Source organism: Pseudonaja textilis, chromosome 10, assembly GCF_049901715.1.
Source record: "Pseudonaja textilis isolate UNSWEBS1 chromosome 10, rPseTex1.2, whole genome shotgun sequence".
Classification (NCBI taxonomy): domain Eukaryota; kingdom Metazoa; phylum Chordata; class Lepidosauria; order Squamata; family Elapidae; genus Pseudonaja; species Pseudonaja textilis.
Genome location: NC_141999.1, coordinates 23,184,837 through 23,206,984, shown reverse-complemented (window position 1 = coordinate 23,206,984; position 22,148 = coordinate 23,184,837). Strand labels below are relative to the sequence as shown.

Sequence of the window (22,148 nt, the reverse complement as noted above, 5' to 3'; positions counted from 1 at the left end):
CCTTCCAGCTCTATTGTGATGGATGGATGGATTGATTGTAAGAGAGCCTAGGGCAAGGATCTTCCAACTTGGCAAGTTTAAGACTTGGGGACTTCAACTCCCAAAATTCCTCAGCTAACGTGACCGGAGGGAGAATTCTGGGAGTGGGAAGTCCACAAGTCTTAAAGCTGTCAAGTTTGAAGACCCCCCTGGCCTATGGTGACCTCAAAGCGACATTTTAGAAAACCTGGATTTTTCTAAAGGACAGCAGCAGTATTGTGAGATTTTTGGACTCAACATACTTGGAAAAGTGTTTTGCCATTTCAAAATATCTCGACAAACACAATGAATTTGTAGCCCATTAAAATTTATTTACATTCCACATTAGTCATTATGCCTTTAATAAAAATTTTAAGATCCCTGATCTCTTCTCCTGTTAATAACTTTACCTGTGCTTTCTCCCAATTACAGGTACTCCTCAACTTAGGACTACAATTGAGAGCCAAATTTCTGTTGTTAAGTGAAATATTTGTTACGCGGGTTTGGCCCCACTGCGATCTTTCTTGCCACTGTTAAGGGAATCCTTGCAGTAACACCGTTGTTAAGTGAATCTGACTTCCCCATTGACTTTGCTTGTCAGCAGGTTGCAAAAAAGTGATTGTGTGACACCGCAACTGTCATAAATGAGTCAGTTGTGTGTCTGAATTTTGATCACGTGACCAGGGGGACGCTGCAATGGTCGTAAGTGTGAAAAACAGTCATAAGTCCCTTTTTTCAGTTGCCGCTGTGACCTTGAAATGGTCACACTTACAACTTGTAAGTTGAGAACTACACCTGCATTAAACCATCTGTTCATTTTTTTTCCATTTTACCTGTCACCTTTACTTTAAATCCCAACCATCCCCAACCATTCAGGACGTTTCCGTGGCTGTGTTTCTAACCAAAAGACGTGGTACAGAATCAAGGTATTCGCTTTCAAGGTAATACAAGATCTAAATTGGGAGTCACAAACGCCAGCTTTCATGCTTTATTTCTAGTTTGTACTTTTAACAAGGCAAGAACAGTTTACAAAAATTCTACTGGTCTAAATCACGCCGGGAGGCAGGTAATCCAAGTTATGCTTCTGTGAACACATCGTACTGTCTCTTCTAATCTGGCTGGTTTTACCACTTCCACATCACCTGGCCATTAGTTCTGTGACAAGAGGTGTTAAGCACAAGCAGCAGCAAATATGAGATGTAACGAATGTTTTATGACTTCAGAGCTATATAAGGTTTGAAATAAAGCAAGCTCTGGAGTCAAGTCAAACGTGGACCGTTCCAGCAAGTTGTGGAATCAGGGCGTTAGTCCAATTCTTGTGAATTAGGGATAACTTATTTTAGCATGGACGAGTAAGACAAACTTTACTGTCATTTAGATTAGGGGTCTCCAACCTTGGTGACTTTAAGCCTGGTGGACTACAACTCCCAGAATTCCCCAGCCAGCTTTGCTGGCTGGGGAATTCTGGGAGGTTGAAGTCCACCAGGCTTAAAGTCACCAAGGTTGGAGACCCTGATTTAGATAGCATCTTTGAGGATTTGCAATATTGACTTTCTTAACATATAATATGTAATAATTATAGTTATGGGCCTGTGTTTTGGCAAAGAATATTAACCTCCTTGCTTTACTATGCCCCCTCCCACTCCCCGAGACTGGCAGGTGCTGCCCTTCTCTGGAGAATATTAATGTGATGTAAATGTAATTGCTACAGAAAAATGTCCCTCTTCAACGAACACCAACTACTTCTTGGTGGAGTCCTTGTGGAAACCTCAAAGTCAGCCATGTTCAAAAGCTGCTTTCCTCTGGACTGCGTGTCTTTTCATTTCTGACAATTGTCACCGTTTTCCAGGTAGTTTTAATGGCTGGGTAGATACGCTGCTCAAAAAGCACCCAGGTTTAGCAAAAGCTACTTCATTGCCAGCAGGGAAAAAAAAGAAAGATTCCAATTAAGAAAGTGAAAATTCAATGCCCTGCGTAGAGAATTATGTAATTTAAAGTAACGTTGATTATTTTTTTTAATATAGGGGCATGCTTATTTGTTATGCACCTTCAGAGGAGCTACCGCTCTCACTCCCTTAAGCAGGATTTTTCATCCAAAATCTACTGCGGTCACAAAAATTTGTACACGGATACACAAATACACACACACACACACAGAAGCAGCCAAATTCAAGCATGCGGGTGTATTTTTAGACAGGTAGAATCACAGCCAGTGTTCAGGAACTGGATCACAACTTAGAAGAACTGATAGGAAAGGGAACCAGAACTGGAATCCAGAAGGAAAGGGTGCAGGGAAGGAGAGATGAGCTTGAAAACAAGCAAGACTTCTACAGAAGCAACAGAAATTTTAAAGTTAAAGGGGAGCTATCATCACACTCGACGCTAACGATGTTTCCACATGCAAAGTTGGGTGTTTTCTTTTTCTTTCTTTTTATTGTTTGTTGTGTGCAAGTTATTTCACTATTAGTTGTTTTCTGGTAGACATTTTGGAACATGCGACAGAATTTAAGTCCGCCTTCCAACAACAACGGAGTTAAGGAAACATTAAATATGAGAAACCTTCATGAAGATGCTAGATTACATGATAAAGCACTTTCTCTTAAAAGCAAAGACACGGGGAGGGAAAAAAATACGGCAGCTTTTATGACAATGTATACAGAACGCTTGGCTGGAGAAATGCTCTTTTCAAACTAAGCCAGGAGGGAAGAGGAAAACCATGCGAGACGAGCGCTCAAGACAGCTTTGCACACAGCGCTTCTAAGTTTTAAATTAGGAGGGTCTTTTTGGCTACCTGCTGCATAGTTCAAGATTGATTTTGCCTCTTGCCAAGGAGGGACTTCTGCACCAATCTCTAAAGGCGGGGTGTCCAATCTTGGCAACTTTTAAGACCCGTGGACTTCTGGCTGGCTGGGGAATTCTGGGAATTAACACTCCACAAGTCGTAAAAGTTGCCAAGGTTGGGCACTCCTGCTCTGAAGGGATAAACTGAGTTCATACACATCAATTCAAGATCATTCAGGGTGCAAGAAAGAAAGATGGAATGAAGCGGGATTATTCCGTACAGCTCAACGGCAGCATTTGTGAGGGGGTGCCTGGGGTTTTCTTGCCTTATTTGAAACAAGGCAGGTGAGAGATGCTTAGCGAGCCCCGATCCTTCATTTAGAGATCAGCGCCGTTCTGCCCACCTTTAAAATATTAATTTGGGAAGGAGAAGGGTTGACCAAAACTCAAGGGATCTGGCCTTGCAATGCCTGGAACTGCTGTGGCCAAAAGGGGGAGGGGGGGAAAATGAGATGAAGCCACCAATACCAAAAGCCGTTCTTTCTGCGGTGAAGAAGAAGCCATTCTCCGAACCAGTTTCCATTAAGATTTTGGGGAGAAGGAAAAGAGAATGGCACCATCAGCAAAAACCAAACTTAAAAAAGATGCTTTAAATATTAAACCATCAACGAAACCATGGGTGGGGGGAGGATGTAAATGCTGACTCAGGAAGCGAGGCTAGGAGGACTTCAGGTCTCTCCGGAGTAGTCCACAGGTGACGTATCCCAGCCCTGTTCACTGCAGCGCAAAAAGGCGGGATGAGAAAGGAAGTGAAAATGAAGAATTTGCCACTCGAGTCTTAATTCCTTCGTGCCAAGACCCTCTTTTTTTTTTTTTCCCCCAGAGGTGATCCAGGCAGAGTTCTGCAAATAACGGGCCTGAAGATGGAGGGCAAGAGAGGTTGGTTGGTTGTTTTTTTAACGCAGATCTTCCTCTTCACCCTGTATGGTTTTCTTGATGCGCAGAAGCATGGTGGTCAGCCATTGGTCCAGGCGAGAGATTGAGTCATATTCCTTCACCTGAGGGAGGGGCGAAAAAAAACCAGAACTGTAGCCAGGAATATTCTAAAAAGCCACACATGGCCTTCACAGAGAATTTAAATACAAGAAGTAGTCCCTGACTTACAACCACAATCGAGTCCAAAATTTCTGTTGCTGAGACAGTTAAGCGAGTTTTGCTCCATTTTGCAACCTTTCTTGCCACAGCTCTTAAGTGGATCACTGCAGTTCTCAAATTGGTGACACCACCGTTAAGTGAAGCTGGCTTCCCCACTGATTTCGCTCGTCAGAAGGCCGTACAAGGGGATCCCATAACCCTGGAACACTTGCAAACCGTCATAAATATGAACCAGTCGCCAAGCGTCTGAATTCTGACCATGTGACCATGGGGATGCTGCCAATTATTATTTTCTTCAGTGCTGTAACTTTGAACGGTTGCCGAACGAAAGGCGGTTAGGTTGAGGACTTGCTGTATTCCCACCCTCCCTAGTCAAATTCTCTTTCCAGATGAGCTTCCGGAATTCCAGGCACTTTGCAGCCTCCCAGTCTGGCAGAGCTTCATGGCAGACCCACTGCTGATGTTCCCTAGATCAGTGGTCGCCATCCAGTGGGCTGGGGACCACTGGTGGTCCGCGAGAAAATTTTGGCGGGCTGCAGAGAAATATCACCCCCAGTGCACCCCCCCCCCAAAGCAATTCATCCAGGCTGTGCAGAAACACAAGGCTGGTGTCGCTTGCACTGGAAACAACACGAGGTAGTGAGGGGAGGGGGGGAAAGGCTGGAGGGGGAGAACTTGCCCCACTTGTCCCACACGCCTGGCCTGGCCACTGGGCTGCTTCTTTCTTCTTCTGCTTTTGGCTGCACGCAAGGAAAGCAGCAGAAGTCTTTCTTTCTCTCCCCCAAACTCCGCCAGAAATGAGTCTTTGGGACCCTGCAAGGCCTCCTGCTCCAAGAGGCTGCGCCGGCACGACAAGTCTCACAAAGACTCCTTTCTGGCGGAGTTTGGGGGAGAGAAAGAGAGACTTCTGCAGCTTCTGCTGCTTTCCTTGCATGAAGCCAAAAGTCTCTCTCTCCCCTTGAGAATGGAGCTGGAGACAGTATCCTGCGATCCCAAATAAAAAATGATTGATCAGTAGGAAAACGAGGTGGGGGATTTTCCTGCAGACATTTTGGGGGATTTTCCCAGGGTCTCTGGTCCGTGGGATTTAAAATTATGAGTTTAGTTGGTCCCTGAGATCCAAAAGGTTGGCGACCCCTGTCCTAGATATGTTGTATTTGATCTTCCATGATCGCATCATTGAAATCCCGCATGTCCAGGAGGCGCCAAGCTGGGTGAAAAAAAAATTTGAACTGGACAGTAAGGAGGAGGAGAACCCAAACTTACTGATTCAGTGTAACTGTCAATATTCTGTTCCTCGTGAGCATCCAGCAATTTCTAAAAAAGAAGACAGGAGAAGCATTGTTAGGTTGGTTTCCCAACAAAGCAGTATTGACAGAGGGCAAGGTTCGGCCGTTGACGCAAGGGAGTTCGAAGACTCATGGGTTGGAGTACAGATGCCATACGCTGGCCAAAGAGCCTGTCCTTGCTCTTGTGGACATTGTAGTGTGGTCTTTAGTAGACCAACCTGATATAAACGATCGAAGGTAAAGGTTTCCCTGTCAGTCCCAGAGGTCTTCCCCCACCCCCCACCCCCCAAAGGCAACTGGACTTTCTTGGTTTTCTTTGAAGTCGTTTCGCTTTTCATCCAAGAAGCTTCTTCGGCTGCAAATCCTTCCATTCCCCTCCATCCGGTCAGAGCTGAAGAAGCTCCTTCGATGAGAAGTGAAATGTCTTCAAAGAAAAAAACAGAAAGTCCAGTTGCCTCTTGGGGGTGGGGGGAAGCACCTTTGAGACAACCATGACGTGGATGATGGAGAATTTCCATCGGTATTTCCCTGTTCAGTCACATCCGACTCTGGGGCAGGGTGCTCATCTCCGTTTCTATGCCGAGGGAACCAGGGATTGCCCAAAGGCAATTTCCATGGTCATGCGGCCAGCATGACTATACGCCAGGGGTCCCCAACAACTTTTAAGACTTGTGGACTTAAACTCCCAGAATTCTCCAGCCAGCTGGGAGTTTGTCCACAAGTCTTAAAGTTGCCAAGTTTAGAGACCTCTGCTATACGCCAAGTGTTCACAGAATGCTGTTACCTTCCCACCGAAGTGGTACCTATTAACCTACTGTTTCGAAATGCTAGGTGGGCAGAAGCCCGAGCAAGTAACAGGACTCGCCCCCTTGCGTGGAGCTCAGGTCTCAAACCTGGGCTGTTGGCTCTGCAGCTGACAAGCTCAGGTGTCTTTAACCACTGAACCATCGTTGGCCGAAAAAGCATCGCGTCAGTTTAACCAGCCAAACATCTGCAGCCTTTTCTGGAAATCTAACCCATAGCGCCTAAGAACAATGCCATTATTGTACGGCTTAACACCCAGCTCCTCCTCCCTCCTTGCTGACAAATCTAATCTAATTTTACTTTCTGTACTTTTGAGACTGAAAAGGTCTGCCTCCCACCAGGTGCATAAATTCGGTGAGACTGACCTTAAGAAAATATGCATAATTTTGTATTTATTTATTTTGTTACGTTTATGTAGTCTATATTAAGAGGTGGAAACCCTTTTGAGAGCTGTATGCAATAAAACTTCATTTTAATATACGTCAGTTAGTGTACGTTCAAAGTGACAATAAAGCTAGTCTAAGTCTAAGGACTACTCACTTTAACCAGTTTGCATTCTCTGGAATCTGAGAACGCCGGGAACATTTCTTCGTACTTCTGTACAGCCAGCTGATTGAAAATGAAGGAAAAGAACGGAATCCCAGTTAGGAGCTGGGTGAATCCAAAGGTGTAATAATGCTAAAGGACTTCAGGTTTTACAAAAGGTCAAACAGCAGGTAAGCCTTTTTGACTGCAATGCCTCTCTTCCTGCATTAAAATACCGCACAGGTAATAATCGTGCTACTTTTAACTACAAGGTCTCAAGCCTTGACTCGGAAAATAAACTTTCTGCTTCTGTTCCCCCGCCATCTGTCAGGCACAGTGTGGTGAGTTCAGTTAGCTGCTTAATTGCTCAAGTTTATACATAGGAATCTTCTCAGACTGGCTGAACTGAGGGCTACACTAGATAAGGTTCAAAGCCATTCCTTCTCCCACAATTATATATATCTCTGCATTCCATTTTACCTTATGCTGTTTTATCTTGTTCTTTTATCTTTACTCCATTTTATCTAGTCCCTTTTAGTCTATTTTTCTTCACTGTAGTCTCTTTCAAGAGACTGTATCCTATCTTATCTCAACTTTGCTGTATCTCAACTGTGGCTGCAACTCATACTTGGATGTGGTCAGCTACCTCATCAGTAAAGAATACCGTCACGTTTTACAGCAGTTCTAGAAACAAAAGGACATTGTCCAAACCTTGGCATTGAGCATGTCAATGCAGAAATGACAGAGGGCCGCTTTGAAGAAGTATTCCTTCGCGCTGTATTTCAGCAAGGGACTATCCATGGCACTGGTTCCAACCTGGAGATGGTAGAAAAGGAAATCAGGAAGGGGGGTTTGTTCTGAAGGATTTTTTTTTTAAAAAAAAAGAAAGAAAATGATGTGGTGCTTAGATCCTCATAGGTAGGATTCAGTACCTGCCACAAGAGAGATATACGAAGACACCTGGTTTGGTTTTCTTAAGAGAACCCAGCCAATCTTACATATTGAGGGGTCCAAATATGGCAAATGCAGAGCAGAGAACTGGGAAGACGGCAGGGATATTCTAATTATATTAATATGTGCCACTGGTGTTTTTATTGATTTGTATCCCACTTTTATTATTTTTTACAAATAATTCAAGGCGCTGAATCTATTCAACACACTGCCCTCCTCCTATTTTCCCCACAACAACAACCCTGTGAGGTGAGGTGGGTTGGGTTGAGAGAGAAGGACTGACCCGAACTCACCCAGCTGGCTTTCATGATTAGGGTAGGACTTGAACTCACCACCTGCCGCTTTCTAACCTAACCGCTAGAGCAAACTGGACTGCTGCTGATCAATTAAAGAGTTTTCTTGCAAATGTTTTATCCTTGCATAAATAAACCAATGATGTGATAAATGTGTTGCGCTGATTTGATTAGCAAAACCACATTCTCTAAAACTGAGAGCGGAAAACAGACAGGAATAGAACTAGCAAACAAGTCTTTTTGAGCAAAATACAGCATTTTAAAGACATGATTGTTTTTTTGTTCCAGTTTTTTTTAAATGCACTTAAAGTCTTTGAATCATCCCCATTCCTCTGCTCCAAATTTGAAGGGGAAGATTCTGGAAAGGGGACGTGTTATTAGAATTGCTCTGTGAAGGGCTCACAATGCCACAAGATACCAGGAACATCCCCAGAAAATCATGTACGATGTCTTCCTCTGAACCTAATGGAAGTTTTACGCAAAGAACCTAAGTTTCTAGCTCTTGCGGAGGCAAAATGGATGGAAGAGGAGGCTGGGGAAAGGTCCAGTAAGAAAGGTCAATTAAAGTTCCCCTGACATGTTGAGGACTTAGCCATCCCTCACATTACATTATGGCTTTATGGCGTCAGAGATTCTTTCAGTCTCTCATCATCTGTCGTAGAATCCGACATAGCACATGTGCTTCATTGTCCCATCTAATAAGCGATGTTCTCCCACAAGCTCGGAGGCCAGTCTGGTGTGTGTCCATTTGCCATTGACTGTCTGGGTTATGAAGTGTGTGTGTTATGCTTATTCTTGTGTTTGTTTCTTGGGTTTGTCCTTTGATGTATGTATTTTTCAGTCAGTGTTGAGCTGGGCAGTCTTATAAATGAGGAAACTTATGAATTCCCTGACATTTGGCAAAAACAGAACTAATCACAATATGTTTGTAGAAACCACAGAAGAGGCATCCCTGTTTCTCTTAACTCAAAATTCAGAGAGCCTTGCCTTCATTAAAACTGGCAAATTTCAGCTCTGATAAGATTCTTGGTTTCACACCTCTATTCTGGTTCAGTATGTTAAAGAGGTGCAGCAGCTTTACGAGGGTTCAGTGGAAGGAGGGGAAAAACGAACAGAAGCAACGAGACCTGCTCATAGATTTCAATAGCTTTCTGGTACTGCTCCAGCTGAGCTGCATAGGTGGCCACTTTCAGCAAACATTTGTTGGCAGAGCTGCAGGAAGAAAAGAAAAAGGATTGGAGGCAATTGGACAAGGGAAGACCAGCAACTCCTCTTCCCCACCTGCCAACACGACCTCCATCATGCCCACCTGGGCAACATTATTGGACCCCAAGACAAAATGCAAACATGACTTTAAAAAGGAGCTTGCACGGGAGATAGTTGCATTTTAACCAAGGCTTCTCTTGCTGGTCGAGAGAGACTAAGAGTAGAACTGCACCTCCCAAGGCAAGCATCGAGATAACGGGTCTATAATGAAGATTTCCAGAAAGTGCTCCTAGCAACCAGGATCTCTGCTCTAAGCAGGAGCCAAGATCTTTTCAAACTTGAGTACTAGCCTGAGGGCGGAGGGTGACTTAAGAGGCATTTCTGACTTCTTAGGTCGTGAAGCGGCTGACTAAGCAATAATCCTTTCTCCATGGTAACTAAATTCAGAATAATCCATTCAGGCTAGATTACACATAAGGAGGTGGACCCTGGGTGTAAATAATTATGAAAAGTATGATGCCACCTTGGATGGCTGGTGGCCTGAAGACACTCCCACTGCCTTGTTAGCCTCCTAGCTTTTGAACTTGTAACCTGATTCGTTTTGACTCGTAACTTTTAACTTGTTTCACTCTGTTCCCAAGCTATGCTTTTTTTATTTGTGTGTTTATATGGTTTTCATTAATTTGTTGTCACTTAGGTGAGAGGAGTGGTGTAGAAATTTCTGGGAGTGATGAAGCTGCTTGTTCTGATTCCAGAGATAACATATGGCTGAGGCACCAGTCAAGCTGTGATAATTTTGTCCACAACTCCTATAGCAAAGGTCTTCAAACTTCAAGCTATGCTGGCTGGAGAATTCTGGGAGTTGAAGTCCACAAGTCTTAAAGTTGCCAAGTTTGGGGACCCCTATCCTATAGCAACAGGAACAGGAACAGCACTTAAGACTTATAGACCGCTTCACAGCACTTTTACAGCCCTAAGCGGTTTACAAAGTCAGCCTCTTGCCCCCAACAATCTGGGTCCTCATTTTACCGAGCTCGGAAGGATAGAAGGCTGAGTCAATCTTGAGCCAGTCACGATCGAACTGCTGGCAGTGGGCAGAATTAGCTTGCAATGCTGCATTCTAACCACTCCACCACTCTTATGAAAAATCTTTGATGGAAATGTATACATCGGGGGCAGATTTCAAACGACTGCACCATATCTCCACCACTGCCCCCAAACAGACCAAGTCATTTTGGTCTAAGTTTATAGAAAACTGTATTTCAAACCTGCAGCAGCCATTCCCATGGAGAAAGCAAAAATAATAATAATAATGGTCTAATAAGCAGTCAAAATAAGGCTGGATTCACAGTGTGAACTTTAAGTCAGAGAAGTACAGCACATGCTTGTGAAAACGTGAAATACCAGCCAAGCCAGAACCTTATTCTCATTGCTTTCATATCCCCCAAAGCACAGCTATGAGGAAATATTTCTTCAGGGAACTGAATCACAAGATCAACTCAAAATATTATGCTAGCCTGCCATCCGTGGAACACAAAAGTCCTCTGGCCATTTCCAAAACACATAAGCTGTCCATCCAGCTTCGATCCTTTTAAGCCAGTCTATTTTCTGACAAACAGGAATGGAACCATCCTAAAGCAGCCCAGAGCAGAAATGGAAACAGGAACGCCTGAATTACCTGTTTGATTCTTCACCTTTATAGTAATCTGCAGCTTGTTCGTAATGAGCAATTGCCTGGAAAGGAAGAAAAAAAAGGGAAATGGAAAGAAAACTGAGCAAACTTTTTCCTTAGCAAACTCTTCCAAGGAGTTCATAGCCAGTATTCCTTACACAATAGGACCTTGCATACCAAAACAACTACACACACACACACACAGTTTTTCCCCTCATGCCATCACTCTGCTGAACACCTCATTCTCACAGTACTGTCTTATGCCTAAAAGTATTTATCCAGGCAGTAGGGCTGTGTTACTATTATCCTTCTCATCTTTTCTACTACCACCTCCTATTGGTACCTCATGATTATATCACCTTGTTGTTTGTATGTACACCAAGAGCTCGTGCACCAGAGACAAAATTCTTGTGTGTCTAACCACCCTTGGCCGATGAAATGCTGCATTCTATTTAATGGCCCTAGCCTTTCTCCATTTTGGCGGTTAATTGTAACTAGGTCATTTGCAATGGGAGACACAACCCTCTCGTCTTTCCAGTCAAAAGCTGCTCAAAACTTTCAAATGAACTTTTAGTTCCAACTGTAACTCTGACTTGCAAACTGGTTTTAAAAAAGCACTAAACCTAATTCCTGGAGCCCCACCAGTCCCCCTTCCCTGCCCATCCGCCAACTAAATTTAGTTAAGTTTACTATACTTCACTTTATTGTCATTGCACCTCGTACAACGAAATCAAACACTATCTTCAGTGCTCATCATGGCCATGAAAATAAACACACGCATCCTTCCCACTCTGCACATTGAAACGAAAAACCCCAACACCACATCATCTACTGTTCCACTATACAGTAGAATTCAAAAGGGCTACTGCCCCGGGATCCTTTGAAATGTGGGTGTTAACAAGAGGAGAATTGAAAACGAACTTTTCCAAAGTTCTCACAATCTCAGGGTAAAGCCGCCAGAGTCGCTGTTACAGTGAAAGGGGCAGCCTATAAATTGAATGGATAAATAAACAGCACATCATCGTAGACTCAGGGCGAGAGGGAAAGACAGCGGGGCCTGGCATGCTAAAAGTCCTTGGGGGTCACGAAGAGTCGGACGCGACCATTGTAAGCAAGCTTGTTGAGACAGGGTCTACATGACCCACCTGTTCAATCGTACCTTTTCAATGTCCACCAGCTCAGTCTCGTAGATCTCAGCTATGGTTATATGGTGCTTGGCTGCAATGGTGAAACGGCCCTGAAAAAGAAAAGCCAGGGAAACAGAATGAATCAGAAACCAACTTTTGGGGAATAATTGGATGTTTGTGGCCCACGTGAGGCAGTGCTAATCCATGGGGGAACCTCCTCAGCTATATTGAAATCAGGAAATTATCCTGAACCTCCAGATTCTGTAAAGGTCATAAAATTAGGCACGGCTTATTTAACGACCACCTTGCTTAGCCACAGAATTTCTGATCCCGACTGTGGTCATAACTCAAGGACTACCTGTAGTTTCCTGCAAATTCTGCAGCAAGTAGCATGAAGAGCCATCTACCTCTAATGGGGGTGTTTATTTCATCTATGGGCAATTCCAATGCACAAACCTTTGTCAGCATTATGACAGTACTATGCAATTGGTGTGTCAGCCATACACACACACACCCCACCACACACATACCATTTGTGGTTCCTTGCTTGGGAGCCATGTGTTAAAAAAACCCAGCATGGAACTCGTGAAAAGCCATCCTCTATGTGGGCTCGCAAAGTGAGTATTTTTTTCCAAGCATAAAATATTCCGTTTTTAATTAAGAAAGGAGCTTCTGAATTATATGAGCCACTTACCATGTCTGTGTAGATCTCAATAGCTCTGAGGAGACAATTAATGGCCTCTATTAAAAAAAACAGAAAAACAAAGTAAGCCATTTTAAATACAGTAACGCGAAGAAACGAAGCCATTCATCAACGCAGCTCAGGCTAACCTCCCTGAAAGGAACAGAAGGCGGGAATATTTATAGCGTATTTTCTTTTCTTGGAGGAGATCAATAAGCACTTAAGGAAAAACTGCTGAGTTCTTCTTGGAACCGGGACAGAATATCTCGAGAACGGAAGAGACTTTTCTGCGTGGTTTGGCATGCTTCCTGGAGTGAGAATAGGGCATGAACTTGGCCACCAGGCTGGAGTTAGGGACAGACCGAACTGCCAAGCATAAGCAACCATTGGAAGGGGTTCCAATTCTGCCATCACAGGGCTGCGTGAAGAACTGCAACGTTTAACCTGTAAAGGACACCCTCGATTTACAAGTTCGTTTAGTGACCGTTCAAATTTACTTGGGGGAGTGGGGGAAGAAGGATGACCCATGGCTGTTTTTTACAGTCGCAATTTTTGCAGCAAGCCCACGATCATGGGATCAAAATTTGAATGCTTGGCAACTGACTCCTATTTATGACTGTTGCTGTTTCCCTGGGCCACATGACCTTCGGACAAGCCAAGTCAGCGGGGAAGCCAGGTTCGCTTAACAAGCGTGTTACTGAGTTAAGGGGCGGTGACTCACTTAACAACCGAGGCAGGGAAGGTCGTAAAATGGGGCAAAAAATCACTTCAATTCTCATTGAACAACATTTTGGGCTCAATTGTGGTCGTACGTCAAGGACTAGCTGTACTGATATTCCGGAGAATTGGGTGACCTCAACTCCAGCTTTTAAAAATAACTGTCAGCATTCCAGAAAACCTCCACTCCAGCCAATAACTCCCAAGACAGGCATCTTCTCAAAAGTTTTGTTTTTATTTGGAACTGGCACATCTGGGAAATCCCAAATCTGAAAGTTCCGGGCTTCCTTGCAATAAGTAAAAATTACAAATCCACCCCCTGCATCCATCATCACATCACATGCCCCAATCACCATCTGTTCCAGCTTGAGACGTCCTCTCACCCAGGTGCCGAGATAACATGACCTTGACTTAGAAAAAGAATGTTATGCCTAACCACATACGCTCCAAGAAATCCCCCCCTGCCATTTTCCCAGGCTCAAGAATGTGGCAGTGTGGGAGCATCTGGTCTCAATACGGCTTCCAAAGCTGACAATAACCCTTCCCTAGTCCTTCTGTTTTGAAGGGATGCTTGCTCCAAATACGAGACAAGTACCTTGGCTAACTCAAGCTTTATCGTTATTTATTTTCAAGGGTTAGCTGTGTAGCTGGGAGTCAAGCGACATGGGAATTACACATACATTTAATTTCCATCGTAGTGGAGCACCCTGTAACTGGTAGAGGAAATCAGGAAAATAAAAGGCACCACAAAATATCAAGCAAAGCAACACCGGGGGGGAATAGACAACCACTGTTCCTCTGGCAGGAATCGCAACCTAAACACCACAAGGTCCTAACCAGAACCCCCCCCCATTCAATTCTGGAGCCAACCGGAGGTCTGGTTCCCTCACCATAGAGTTTCCTCCTAGCACGATATCCTTTTTCCTCTACCTGTCCTAACCAAAAGCCCTATCAATTGTGGAGCTGACCGCCAACAGGGAGCTGCAGCAGAGGGATGAAAGAGCCACATGTGGCTCTAGAGCCTGCAGGTTGCTGACCCTTGCTCCTGGGCAACACCTCAAAAGACATATATTTCCTGTTATATAAGCTGGCATTATTCCAAGTATTTTTTTTTATCAAATTATAAGCAGGAGAAAGTTTCCACGTCCCACCTTTTCCTGCTCAAGAGAGGGAATCTTGTCAATGCCTCAAAGGAGCCCTCAGAGCATCCTAGCCTGTCCCTAACTCCAATACACTGTTTTAACAAGAGAATGAACTGACCGCTAAGGGCTTCCCAGAACCAGATTTCCTCTTCAAGATCCAAGCTCTGTCCAATCTCCAAGACAACACAACTGCATCCTAATTTGTTTTTCTTTGGAACGCCTGTTCCGTGTGGACAAGGACACACACACAGACACACACAGGGGGTACAGATTTGTAACTGACACTGTTTGGCTCCAAAGCATCAGAACTGTTTCCTTTACCAGACTCCGATCCCAGGAAAAGCCTTGCTTACTTTTTTTTTAAAAAAAGGCAACCGAAAGGCGTCAAGCATCGTATTAAAATCCTTGGAGAAACTTGGTACAACAGCTTGGATCGTCTCTTATTTCATCTCCCACTCATGGCCGATAATCAGCTTCCAAGCCTCCAAAAAGATTAAACAAATCCCTGGTGAGGATTAAATGTGTTTTTCTCCTCAAGTAACATTTTCATCTTTCCAAACTATTGTTTGAGCCACAAGAGCTACTGAAAACAGATCTCTTGATTCAATTGCCCACCATTTTCTCATTGACAAGTGCTTGCAACAAGGTGCAAAAAAAGGATATCTCTTCCCAGAAACAGACTCAAAAGCAAGAAGTTGTGCCTAGACAAAGGAAATATATATGTGTTGAAGCCTAAAGCATTGTTGGATACACTGCATGCTGGAAACTTACATACTGTAGATCAGGGAAGTCAAATTCAAGGACTTGATGGCTCTATTCAGCCCCCAGGGGTGCTTAGATCTAGCCCGCAAGGCTGCCCTGGAAAGGACTGGCCTGCGGTGCCTCTGCCAGCGGAAACGGAGCTCAGGCAGGTCGTACGTGGTCCTCCCGAGCTCGCTTTTCACTGGCAGAGGGTTGCAGGAATCCATCTTAGCTGAAAACGGAGCTCAGAAACAGAGTACTCGGGCCATCACAGGCGCCCCGGACATGAGAGATGTCGAACTGGCCACGCCCTCCCCGGCCACCCCCGCCAAGGTCAAACACAATCCTGATGTGGCCCCCAAAGAAATTGAGTCTGACACCCCTGCTGTAGATTAAACCGGTTTGCATAGGTTTAGTGGACATGATGAGAGACATGAACGGATCATCCTCATGCCCCAAGGGGGGTAATCCTCTCTTATTCTGCTAAGGCTGCGGGAGGGCCTTACCCACTTTTACTTACCTTGAGGATCAGCCTTTTTGAAAGCATTGCCGGCGTCCACAAAGCTCATGGCTGCGTCATGCTTGTTCTGAAGCTGGAGGTGGAGCTGAGCTGCCTGACAGAAGGCGTTCCCAGCAGCTGCGAGAGGAAGAAGAGTGTCAGGGCGGGAGAATGAGAGGCTAGGGACGTTTTAATACATAACTTAAAAGTTGAAAACCAGGGCTAAATTCTGGAGAGTCTCTAGTTTATTCTCCTCTGCTAGAAACAAAAAAGGGTAGCAGGAAGGAAGATCCTTGGAATATATAATCTTAAATTACTTTGTTATCATTGCTATCAAATCTTAGGTTGTACAGCTCTTACTTAAAACTGCCACAGCTTTAGGCAGTGGCAATTCTACAGCCAATGAGGTTAGCGTGAATATTAGTCACTGTTCCATGAAACTAGCCAGAGCAGCATTTGCCCTGCCCTTCCCAGTTCTGTAAGGTTGTAAAGTACGCCACAGTGTGGGACACAGGATCAAGCAGGCTACATACCACTCCAGTTCTTGGCCATTTTGAACATATTAGCTGCCCTGGCATAGATATCGCAGGCTTCTTCAATCCTGGAAGAGCCACCTCTAGGGAGGAAAAGAATACAGCGCATTAGCAGAGAGCAGGTAGAATCATTTAGTTGCAAAAGTTTAGGAGATGACTAGGCTGAGCCAGAGGGAGGGGTCAAACGTGTCATCAGTCTAGAGCCCCTTCGTGCCCACATGAGATCTAAGTCCAGCCCACCCTGAATTCCATTGACTCTCATCTACTGCCAATTGGCTTTGACCGTCAGTAGCTCAGATTCTTATAGAGAGCTCAAACTTGCAATAAATATCTATGCCTGTTTGAACTGCCTAGAGATCTTCTGATTTCCCTGGCGCTTCACAAGAAGTATCTAAAAAAAAAACCCACTCTTTCTCCATACTGAATGTCCAACAGTTGTAGCACTCAACATGTTGGCAAACAAAAGAAAGAATATACTTAGGTGTGTATATAAACACCTACATGTTTATACCTTTTTGAATAAGAAGCTACTATTAGTCACATCACTCCAACAAAAACTCGGCATGCAATTAAATAATGGTGTGGCCATAGGGGCTCAAATACAGGCTGTGTATTTCACAACAAGGAACATGAATCAAAGGGAAGGCAAATATAGCTCTATTTCAATCCAGACAGTAATATAATGTATGAACAAAACATCTAAAATACATCCCTTTATAAGACCTTAAACTGATTAAATTAGATCTGCATTTCACTTTCACAATGCTTAGAAAATACTAAAGCACACAACTTTGGAAACATCAAGTCTTCCTTTTTCCCCCTCTTAAAAATAAACTGTGTGCTACCGAATTGTATTAAACAGACTCCAACATAAATACTAAAAAATGGAGCTTTAGATTTATAGCCCAGTCAAGTCACACAATGTACTTTATTAGATTTTAGTGTTTCAGTTCAAACAGCATCAACTACTTTTAAAACATACAACTTAAAAGCGCTAATGCTTTAACTGTGCCCACTACAGTTAAATATATTAAACCAGACCTCAAGATTGGCGCTCAGGAAAAATGGTTGATTCATATTTTCCAGAAACCACACATCGTATCTGCCACAAAAAGTTGCACCTGGCTATGCCAGCTCTGCTCTAATATGAGTTTGTTAGAAAGCTTAATTCTATCCTTTCATGCAAACATATTCCCTTCCAGAAAGCAATTTCCCTGCTCTGTCACTAGAAGCCTACGATTCATTTTCTTTGAGAATTACTTCCAGATGGCAGTCAGACTTTGCCAAATGGCAGAGTTTCAACCAAATAAAATCCAGGAAAAGAAAGTATTTTTAGTTAATGTTCTCTTGAAACATGAGAACAGAAGGGAAGAGGCCAAACTAAAGGGGCCAAGGAACATAGAAATAATATCTCAATGCATGTACTTTGAGATGTTAAATTTCTGCAGTCAGTTCTGAAAAATGTACAGAATCCAATCTGGGAGATTTCCAAGCCATAGTGGTTGGAAAGCTTCCAGCCTCTAAGGAAAGTTGAGTTGTCAGTCATGGCTTAGGTCAGAGACATGAGTGATAAATTCCAGAAAACATTTTAGCTGTTACCCAAGATACATGAAGTATGCGGACCTGGGAACAATTCACAGGGCTGGATGCAAAGAAGCATTTCAAATACAAAAAACCTCAGAAAATTTTGGATAATTAAATAGAGTTTAAAAAGTGGATCATTGTATATCCAACATATAAGCCAAAATATTTTCTCAGGCTACAATTCTGCACAACGTTTTATCCTTGTAACTAAGGATAATTTCTTAAAGTAATCCAAAACACCGCCTACCAAATAGTTAAGAGGACCTTCTCGCAACAAAGAAAACATGCTATTTTCTTATCTTTTCTGAAGCCAAGGTCATTTTTAACATGGAAGGGATTTATGTACTGCCTTATACTAGCCAGTCAGTGACATATAAACAAAACAAATGAGTATAACAGACAAATATTTTAATCCACACAATGCATTAGCTGCCCTCACGGGTCCAAAGCATTTAATCAAGTGTGCATTTTTAAGTCCTTTAAAAGCAACACATTCCAATTTACATAGTTGGCATTTGCTATACATGCTGTGGAAATTGTCTCTTAGGATCTTATTAGTTTTGTAATGGACAGAAGGAATCTAGAGTAAGTTTGACTGGACCACAAACCTTGGCCAATTTAGCAGTCAGAGTTCTTATCCCGGGAATTGCCTTTTGCTATGAGGTATGTAGATAATTTCAGTGGCCTCCTTTTATAGTATTTCCATAATTTTTCTGGGAGTAGAGATTTGTGAATTTAAGTACAAATCCCACCCAGTTGCTACCAGTATGTGACCTTAATTGCCTCTGCGCACATAATTATTCCCAGCAAACCTAGCACAAAAAAAGCTAGGTGAGATCATTATTGCTTGCAGAGGAAGAATCTGGAATCTTTATAATCTATCACAGTTTCTCTACCTTCTTCCAGGTAACACACACCATCAATGCTGGCAAGAAGATGGAAACTAATCTACAATTATTGCTACACCAGGCTTTTATTCACAGCCTGTGGGGGGAGAAATAAATGCCCGTGTCCTGCTGCAGAAATGTGTGCCACCTCTCAAGTCCCAGGCTGACATTATATATAATAGAAGGAATCAACCTTTGTCATATACCCTCCTCTGTCTCTTTGCCCATCTCCCACTTGGCAACAGTTGGTTGCGCTGCCTGTGGGAGGAAACAGACATACAATCTTTTTTTAAAAAACTGCTCTTCTACCTACTTACATCATGCTTTCAGGGGGGAAAAAAACAATTTCGTCTGAACTAGAGACATTACTCAGGTGCATGAAGAAATAAACCTTAAGCAATTGGTTGGGAAATATTTTGCCCCACTTAACTGACCTACTTTTGACATAGGGCAACTATTAACCTCAGTGACTTAAGATATCTCTATTCTAAATTTGACTTCTGCATTAAACCACTCACTGTATGAAGGCTCATTGTAGTATTGTGTGCGTTTCGTTCTCCAGCTCTTTCTGAAATGCAATGGGGCTTTCATTTGCTTGGTTTTGTAAGTGAGGGCTATTTTTTGTGTTCTATTATGCTGCCCAAAGTCGCCCTATTGGGGAGATGGGCGGCAGATAAATTTAATAAATACAATGTAATGTGCCTCACTTGCTTGTAAGCAATCCCTTCAATACTTAGAAGAATATCCTTCCATGAAGATAAGCTGGATCAATGCAAATCTTGTGTGTGTGTGTCTAGCTTACTGTGATCTGCAAGCTCCTAACACTACAAGTAGTCCTTGACTTACAACTACTCATTCAGCAACCACTGCAAGTTATGACAGCACTGAACGAGCGGTAGTTGCAAGCGGTCCTCCAAGTTCCAATTTACTGTGGTGTCCACATAGCTACACGATCATGATGACACAAGTGCTGGGCAATGGGCTCACACTTATGGCGGTTGCAGCCCTTCATAATCACAGGATTGCCATCTGTGACATTCCCTGATGGCTTCCCACAAGAAAAGTCAATGGGAAAGCCAGCAGGGGAAGGTGCAAGGTATTCCCATGAATTGCTACCCCCATTTTTTCTCAAGGGGAGCCCTACTCCCAGCTCACTAGTGCCCGTCTGCAGCACCCCCACCTGTCAACAGCTCTCGCCAACCAGCTCACACTCCCTAGAGCCCATCCACCACCTCTGCAGGCTCAGGGCATATGCCTGCAGCTCTCACCAGCCCCCTGTGCTTCCCAGTGCCAAGAGCACCCTCCACATTCCTTGCCTGGAGCTCCCATCTCTTCCCACTTAACGAGCCACACAGTCCTGTAGTTATGATGGCAACCGGGACGGACGTCACTAACTGGAGTGGTCACATGAGGTTACACTTTACAACCATATCATTTAGCACCAGAAGATTTGGTCCCAATCACAATCATAACTGCCTGTAGAACAGGCTCAGCAGAATTTGAATTTTAGACAAATGAAAATTCATGAAGGCAGAACAATGAACGACAAACTACGCTGTTGTCCTCTAATAACATCCTTCATACCTCTGTCATTCCTTAAGATTAAATTAGCATAGGAAATGTATCCTCTTTATGACCTCCTTCAATCCCGTTTTGCCAACCACTAAAATCTTATTTTTTTTATACTGGGTTTCAAATAAATAACGCATTAAATCAGAATAAGACTAGCTGTTCTACAGTGCTGAGCCCGGCTGCCTGCTCATTTTTTTTAACAATAATATTTCTACTGTTTTGATAGTAAAAAAAAAATCCCCTAGAACCATATTACTACTGAGACTCATACTTTACAACTTCTTTGAGTTCCTGGCAGTCACATATTTTCAGACAGTTGATTGGGTACTTTATTATCTTTCAACATCTTTTCTAGATCAGTATAAGACTAAGAAGAAGAACTATGCCAAATCAAATAGCAAGTGAAGCCCACTCCTTCAGAGTCCTCCTCCTGCGGTGGTTCACTTAACAACGGTGGCAAGGGCGGTCGCAAAACGGTGGCAAAACTCCCTCAACTCGTTAAGGCTAGTAAGGACAACTACAATCACTCCATGCATACCTGAAAACACATGACTGGTTTCTCCCTAATTACTTGTATGAGGACCATTTTCTATATTATTTATGTTGTGTTGTTGTGTTTTTTGTTAGAGACAGCACCAGCAGGAGGAAAATCAACTTCGTTGTATATAGGTACAATGACAATAAAGGTTGTTTTCTTCTTCTTGTTAACAAAACCCCTTCCTGCCTGGCCACACCTAAATTTTTTTTTTTATTTTTGGGGGGGGGGGGGCGCTCCCTTGTGGTCGTAAGTCGAGGACCGCCCGTACCAGTGTCCTCCCCCAAACCGTTTCCTGCCCTCAGCTCGGTCACACAAAATCCCCACCGCGAACCTGCCGAAGCGCCGCAAAGCAACAAGGCCCGACTCCAGAGACCCGGGGCCCGCCTGTCAGCTCGGCCGTCGGACGCCTCGCGGCCCCGCTCACGGCGGGAGAGGCCCAGGCCCAGGCCCGCTTCCGCCACCAGCCAGCCCTCCGTCCCCTCCTGTCCTGCATCGTCGGTTCTTCCCGCCTGACAGGCCGCCGCCCCCTCCCCCCTCAAGGTTCCGCCGGCGGCGGCGGCGCTGGGCCTTACCCGAAGAGCCCCGAGAAGAAGCCGTGGGAGCCGCGGACCTTCTTGTCCGCCTCGGCGAGCAGCTGCAGCGCCTCCTTCTCCTTGCCGCTGGTGTCCATCGCCATGGCCGGCGGAGAACGGGCCCGCGCCTCGCGAAGAAGCCGAAGCTGAGGGGGGGAGAGGGGAAACTAGAGGCCGGACGGACGGGCGCAACCGCTTCCCCTCACCGCGGTCTTTCTCCCTTCAGGCTTGGGGGCGGGGGGGGGAAGAGAAGAGACGTCGGCTGACGCCCTCACGTCGGCACGCACAGCCAATGGGCGGCGGCGGCGGCGGCTGTAATTCCCGCCCCTCCATCGGCAACGTCACCTAAGCCGCGCCCTCTGGGCCGCTGACGCACGCCCTCCGTTGGATTCTCCCTCACGTGACCCTAGGCCGTGCTGACTCACCAGCGTCACGTGAGGAGGCCGGCGACGTCCACCACAGCAAGGGAGGGCCGCTCGGGTGGTAGAGTCCAGGAGAGGGGGGGGAAGGTCCAGTTGGGCTGTACCATTATTTTTTTATTTACGGGGGAGGGAGTTGAAATCCAATGCATTGGCTCAAAGTGACTGGAACTGCGGACTTTCCAATGGGCGCTTGATCCGCAGCCAGGTTGGTTATGGATGATGGGAGTTGTAGGCCAGGCCCTTCCTCTTGGTGTACCCAGCCAGAAAGTTCTTGGTCGCTTGAAAATCAGTGGAAAGAGCACATTTTGCAGGCGCCAGATTTGCAAAATTGCAATAGTCTGGCCTTTCTTGATTTGCTCTAGTAAAGGATTGTGGCCATCTCAGGATCTTCTAGATCTAGGGGGGAGGGGGGGGGTCTCCAAAGTTGTCAATTCTTTT

At 44.5% G+C, this 22,148-nt stretch overlaps 1 protein-coding gene and 1 long non-coding RNA gene across 2 annotated transcripts; one reads left to right on the top strand and one right to left on the bottom strand.

Annotated features, from left to right (window-relative positions):
• Positions 1-2,431: 2,431 nt before the first annotated feature.
• On the bottom strand, positions 2,432-21,518 carry NAPA (NSF attachment protein alpha). The gene is made up of 11 exons (XM_026715298.2): positions 21,289-21,518; positions 16,136-16,218; positions 15,624-15,740; positions 12,516-12,562; positions 11,854-11,931; positions 10,701-10,756; positions 8,944-9,028; positions 7,284-7,388; positions 6,588-6,656; positions 5,221-5,271; positions 2,432-3,857 (listed from the first exon to the last, which is right to left on the bottom strand). The coding sequence occupies exons 1-11, from the start codon at positions 21,390-21,392 to the stop codon at positions 3,756-3,758; spliced, it is 897 nt and encodes a 298-aa protein (XP_026571083.1). The 5' UTR covers positions 21,393-21,518; the 3' UTR covers positions 2,432-3,755.
• Positions 6,635-10,056, top strand: LOC148124982 (uncharacterized). Its single transcript, XR_015744705.1, has 2 exons — positions 6,635-6,763; positions 8,105-10,056. It is a non-coding gene; the product is annotated as an uncharacterized LOC148124982 (long non-coding RNA).
• Positions 21,519-22,148: the final 630 nt, after the last annotated feature.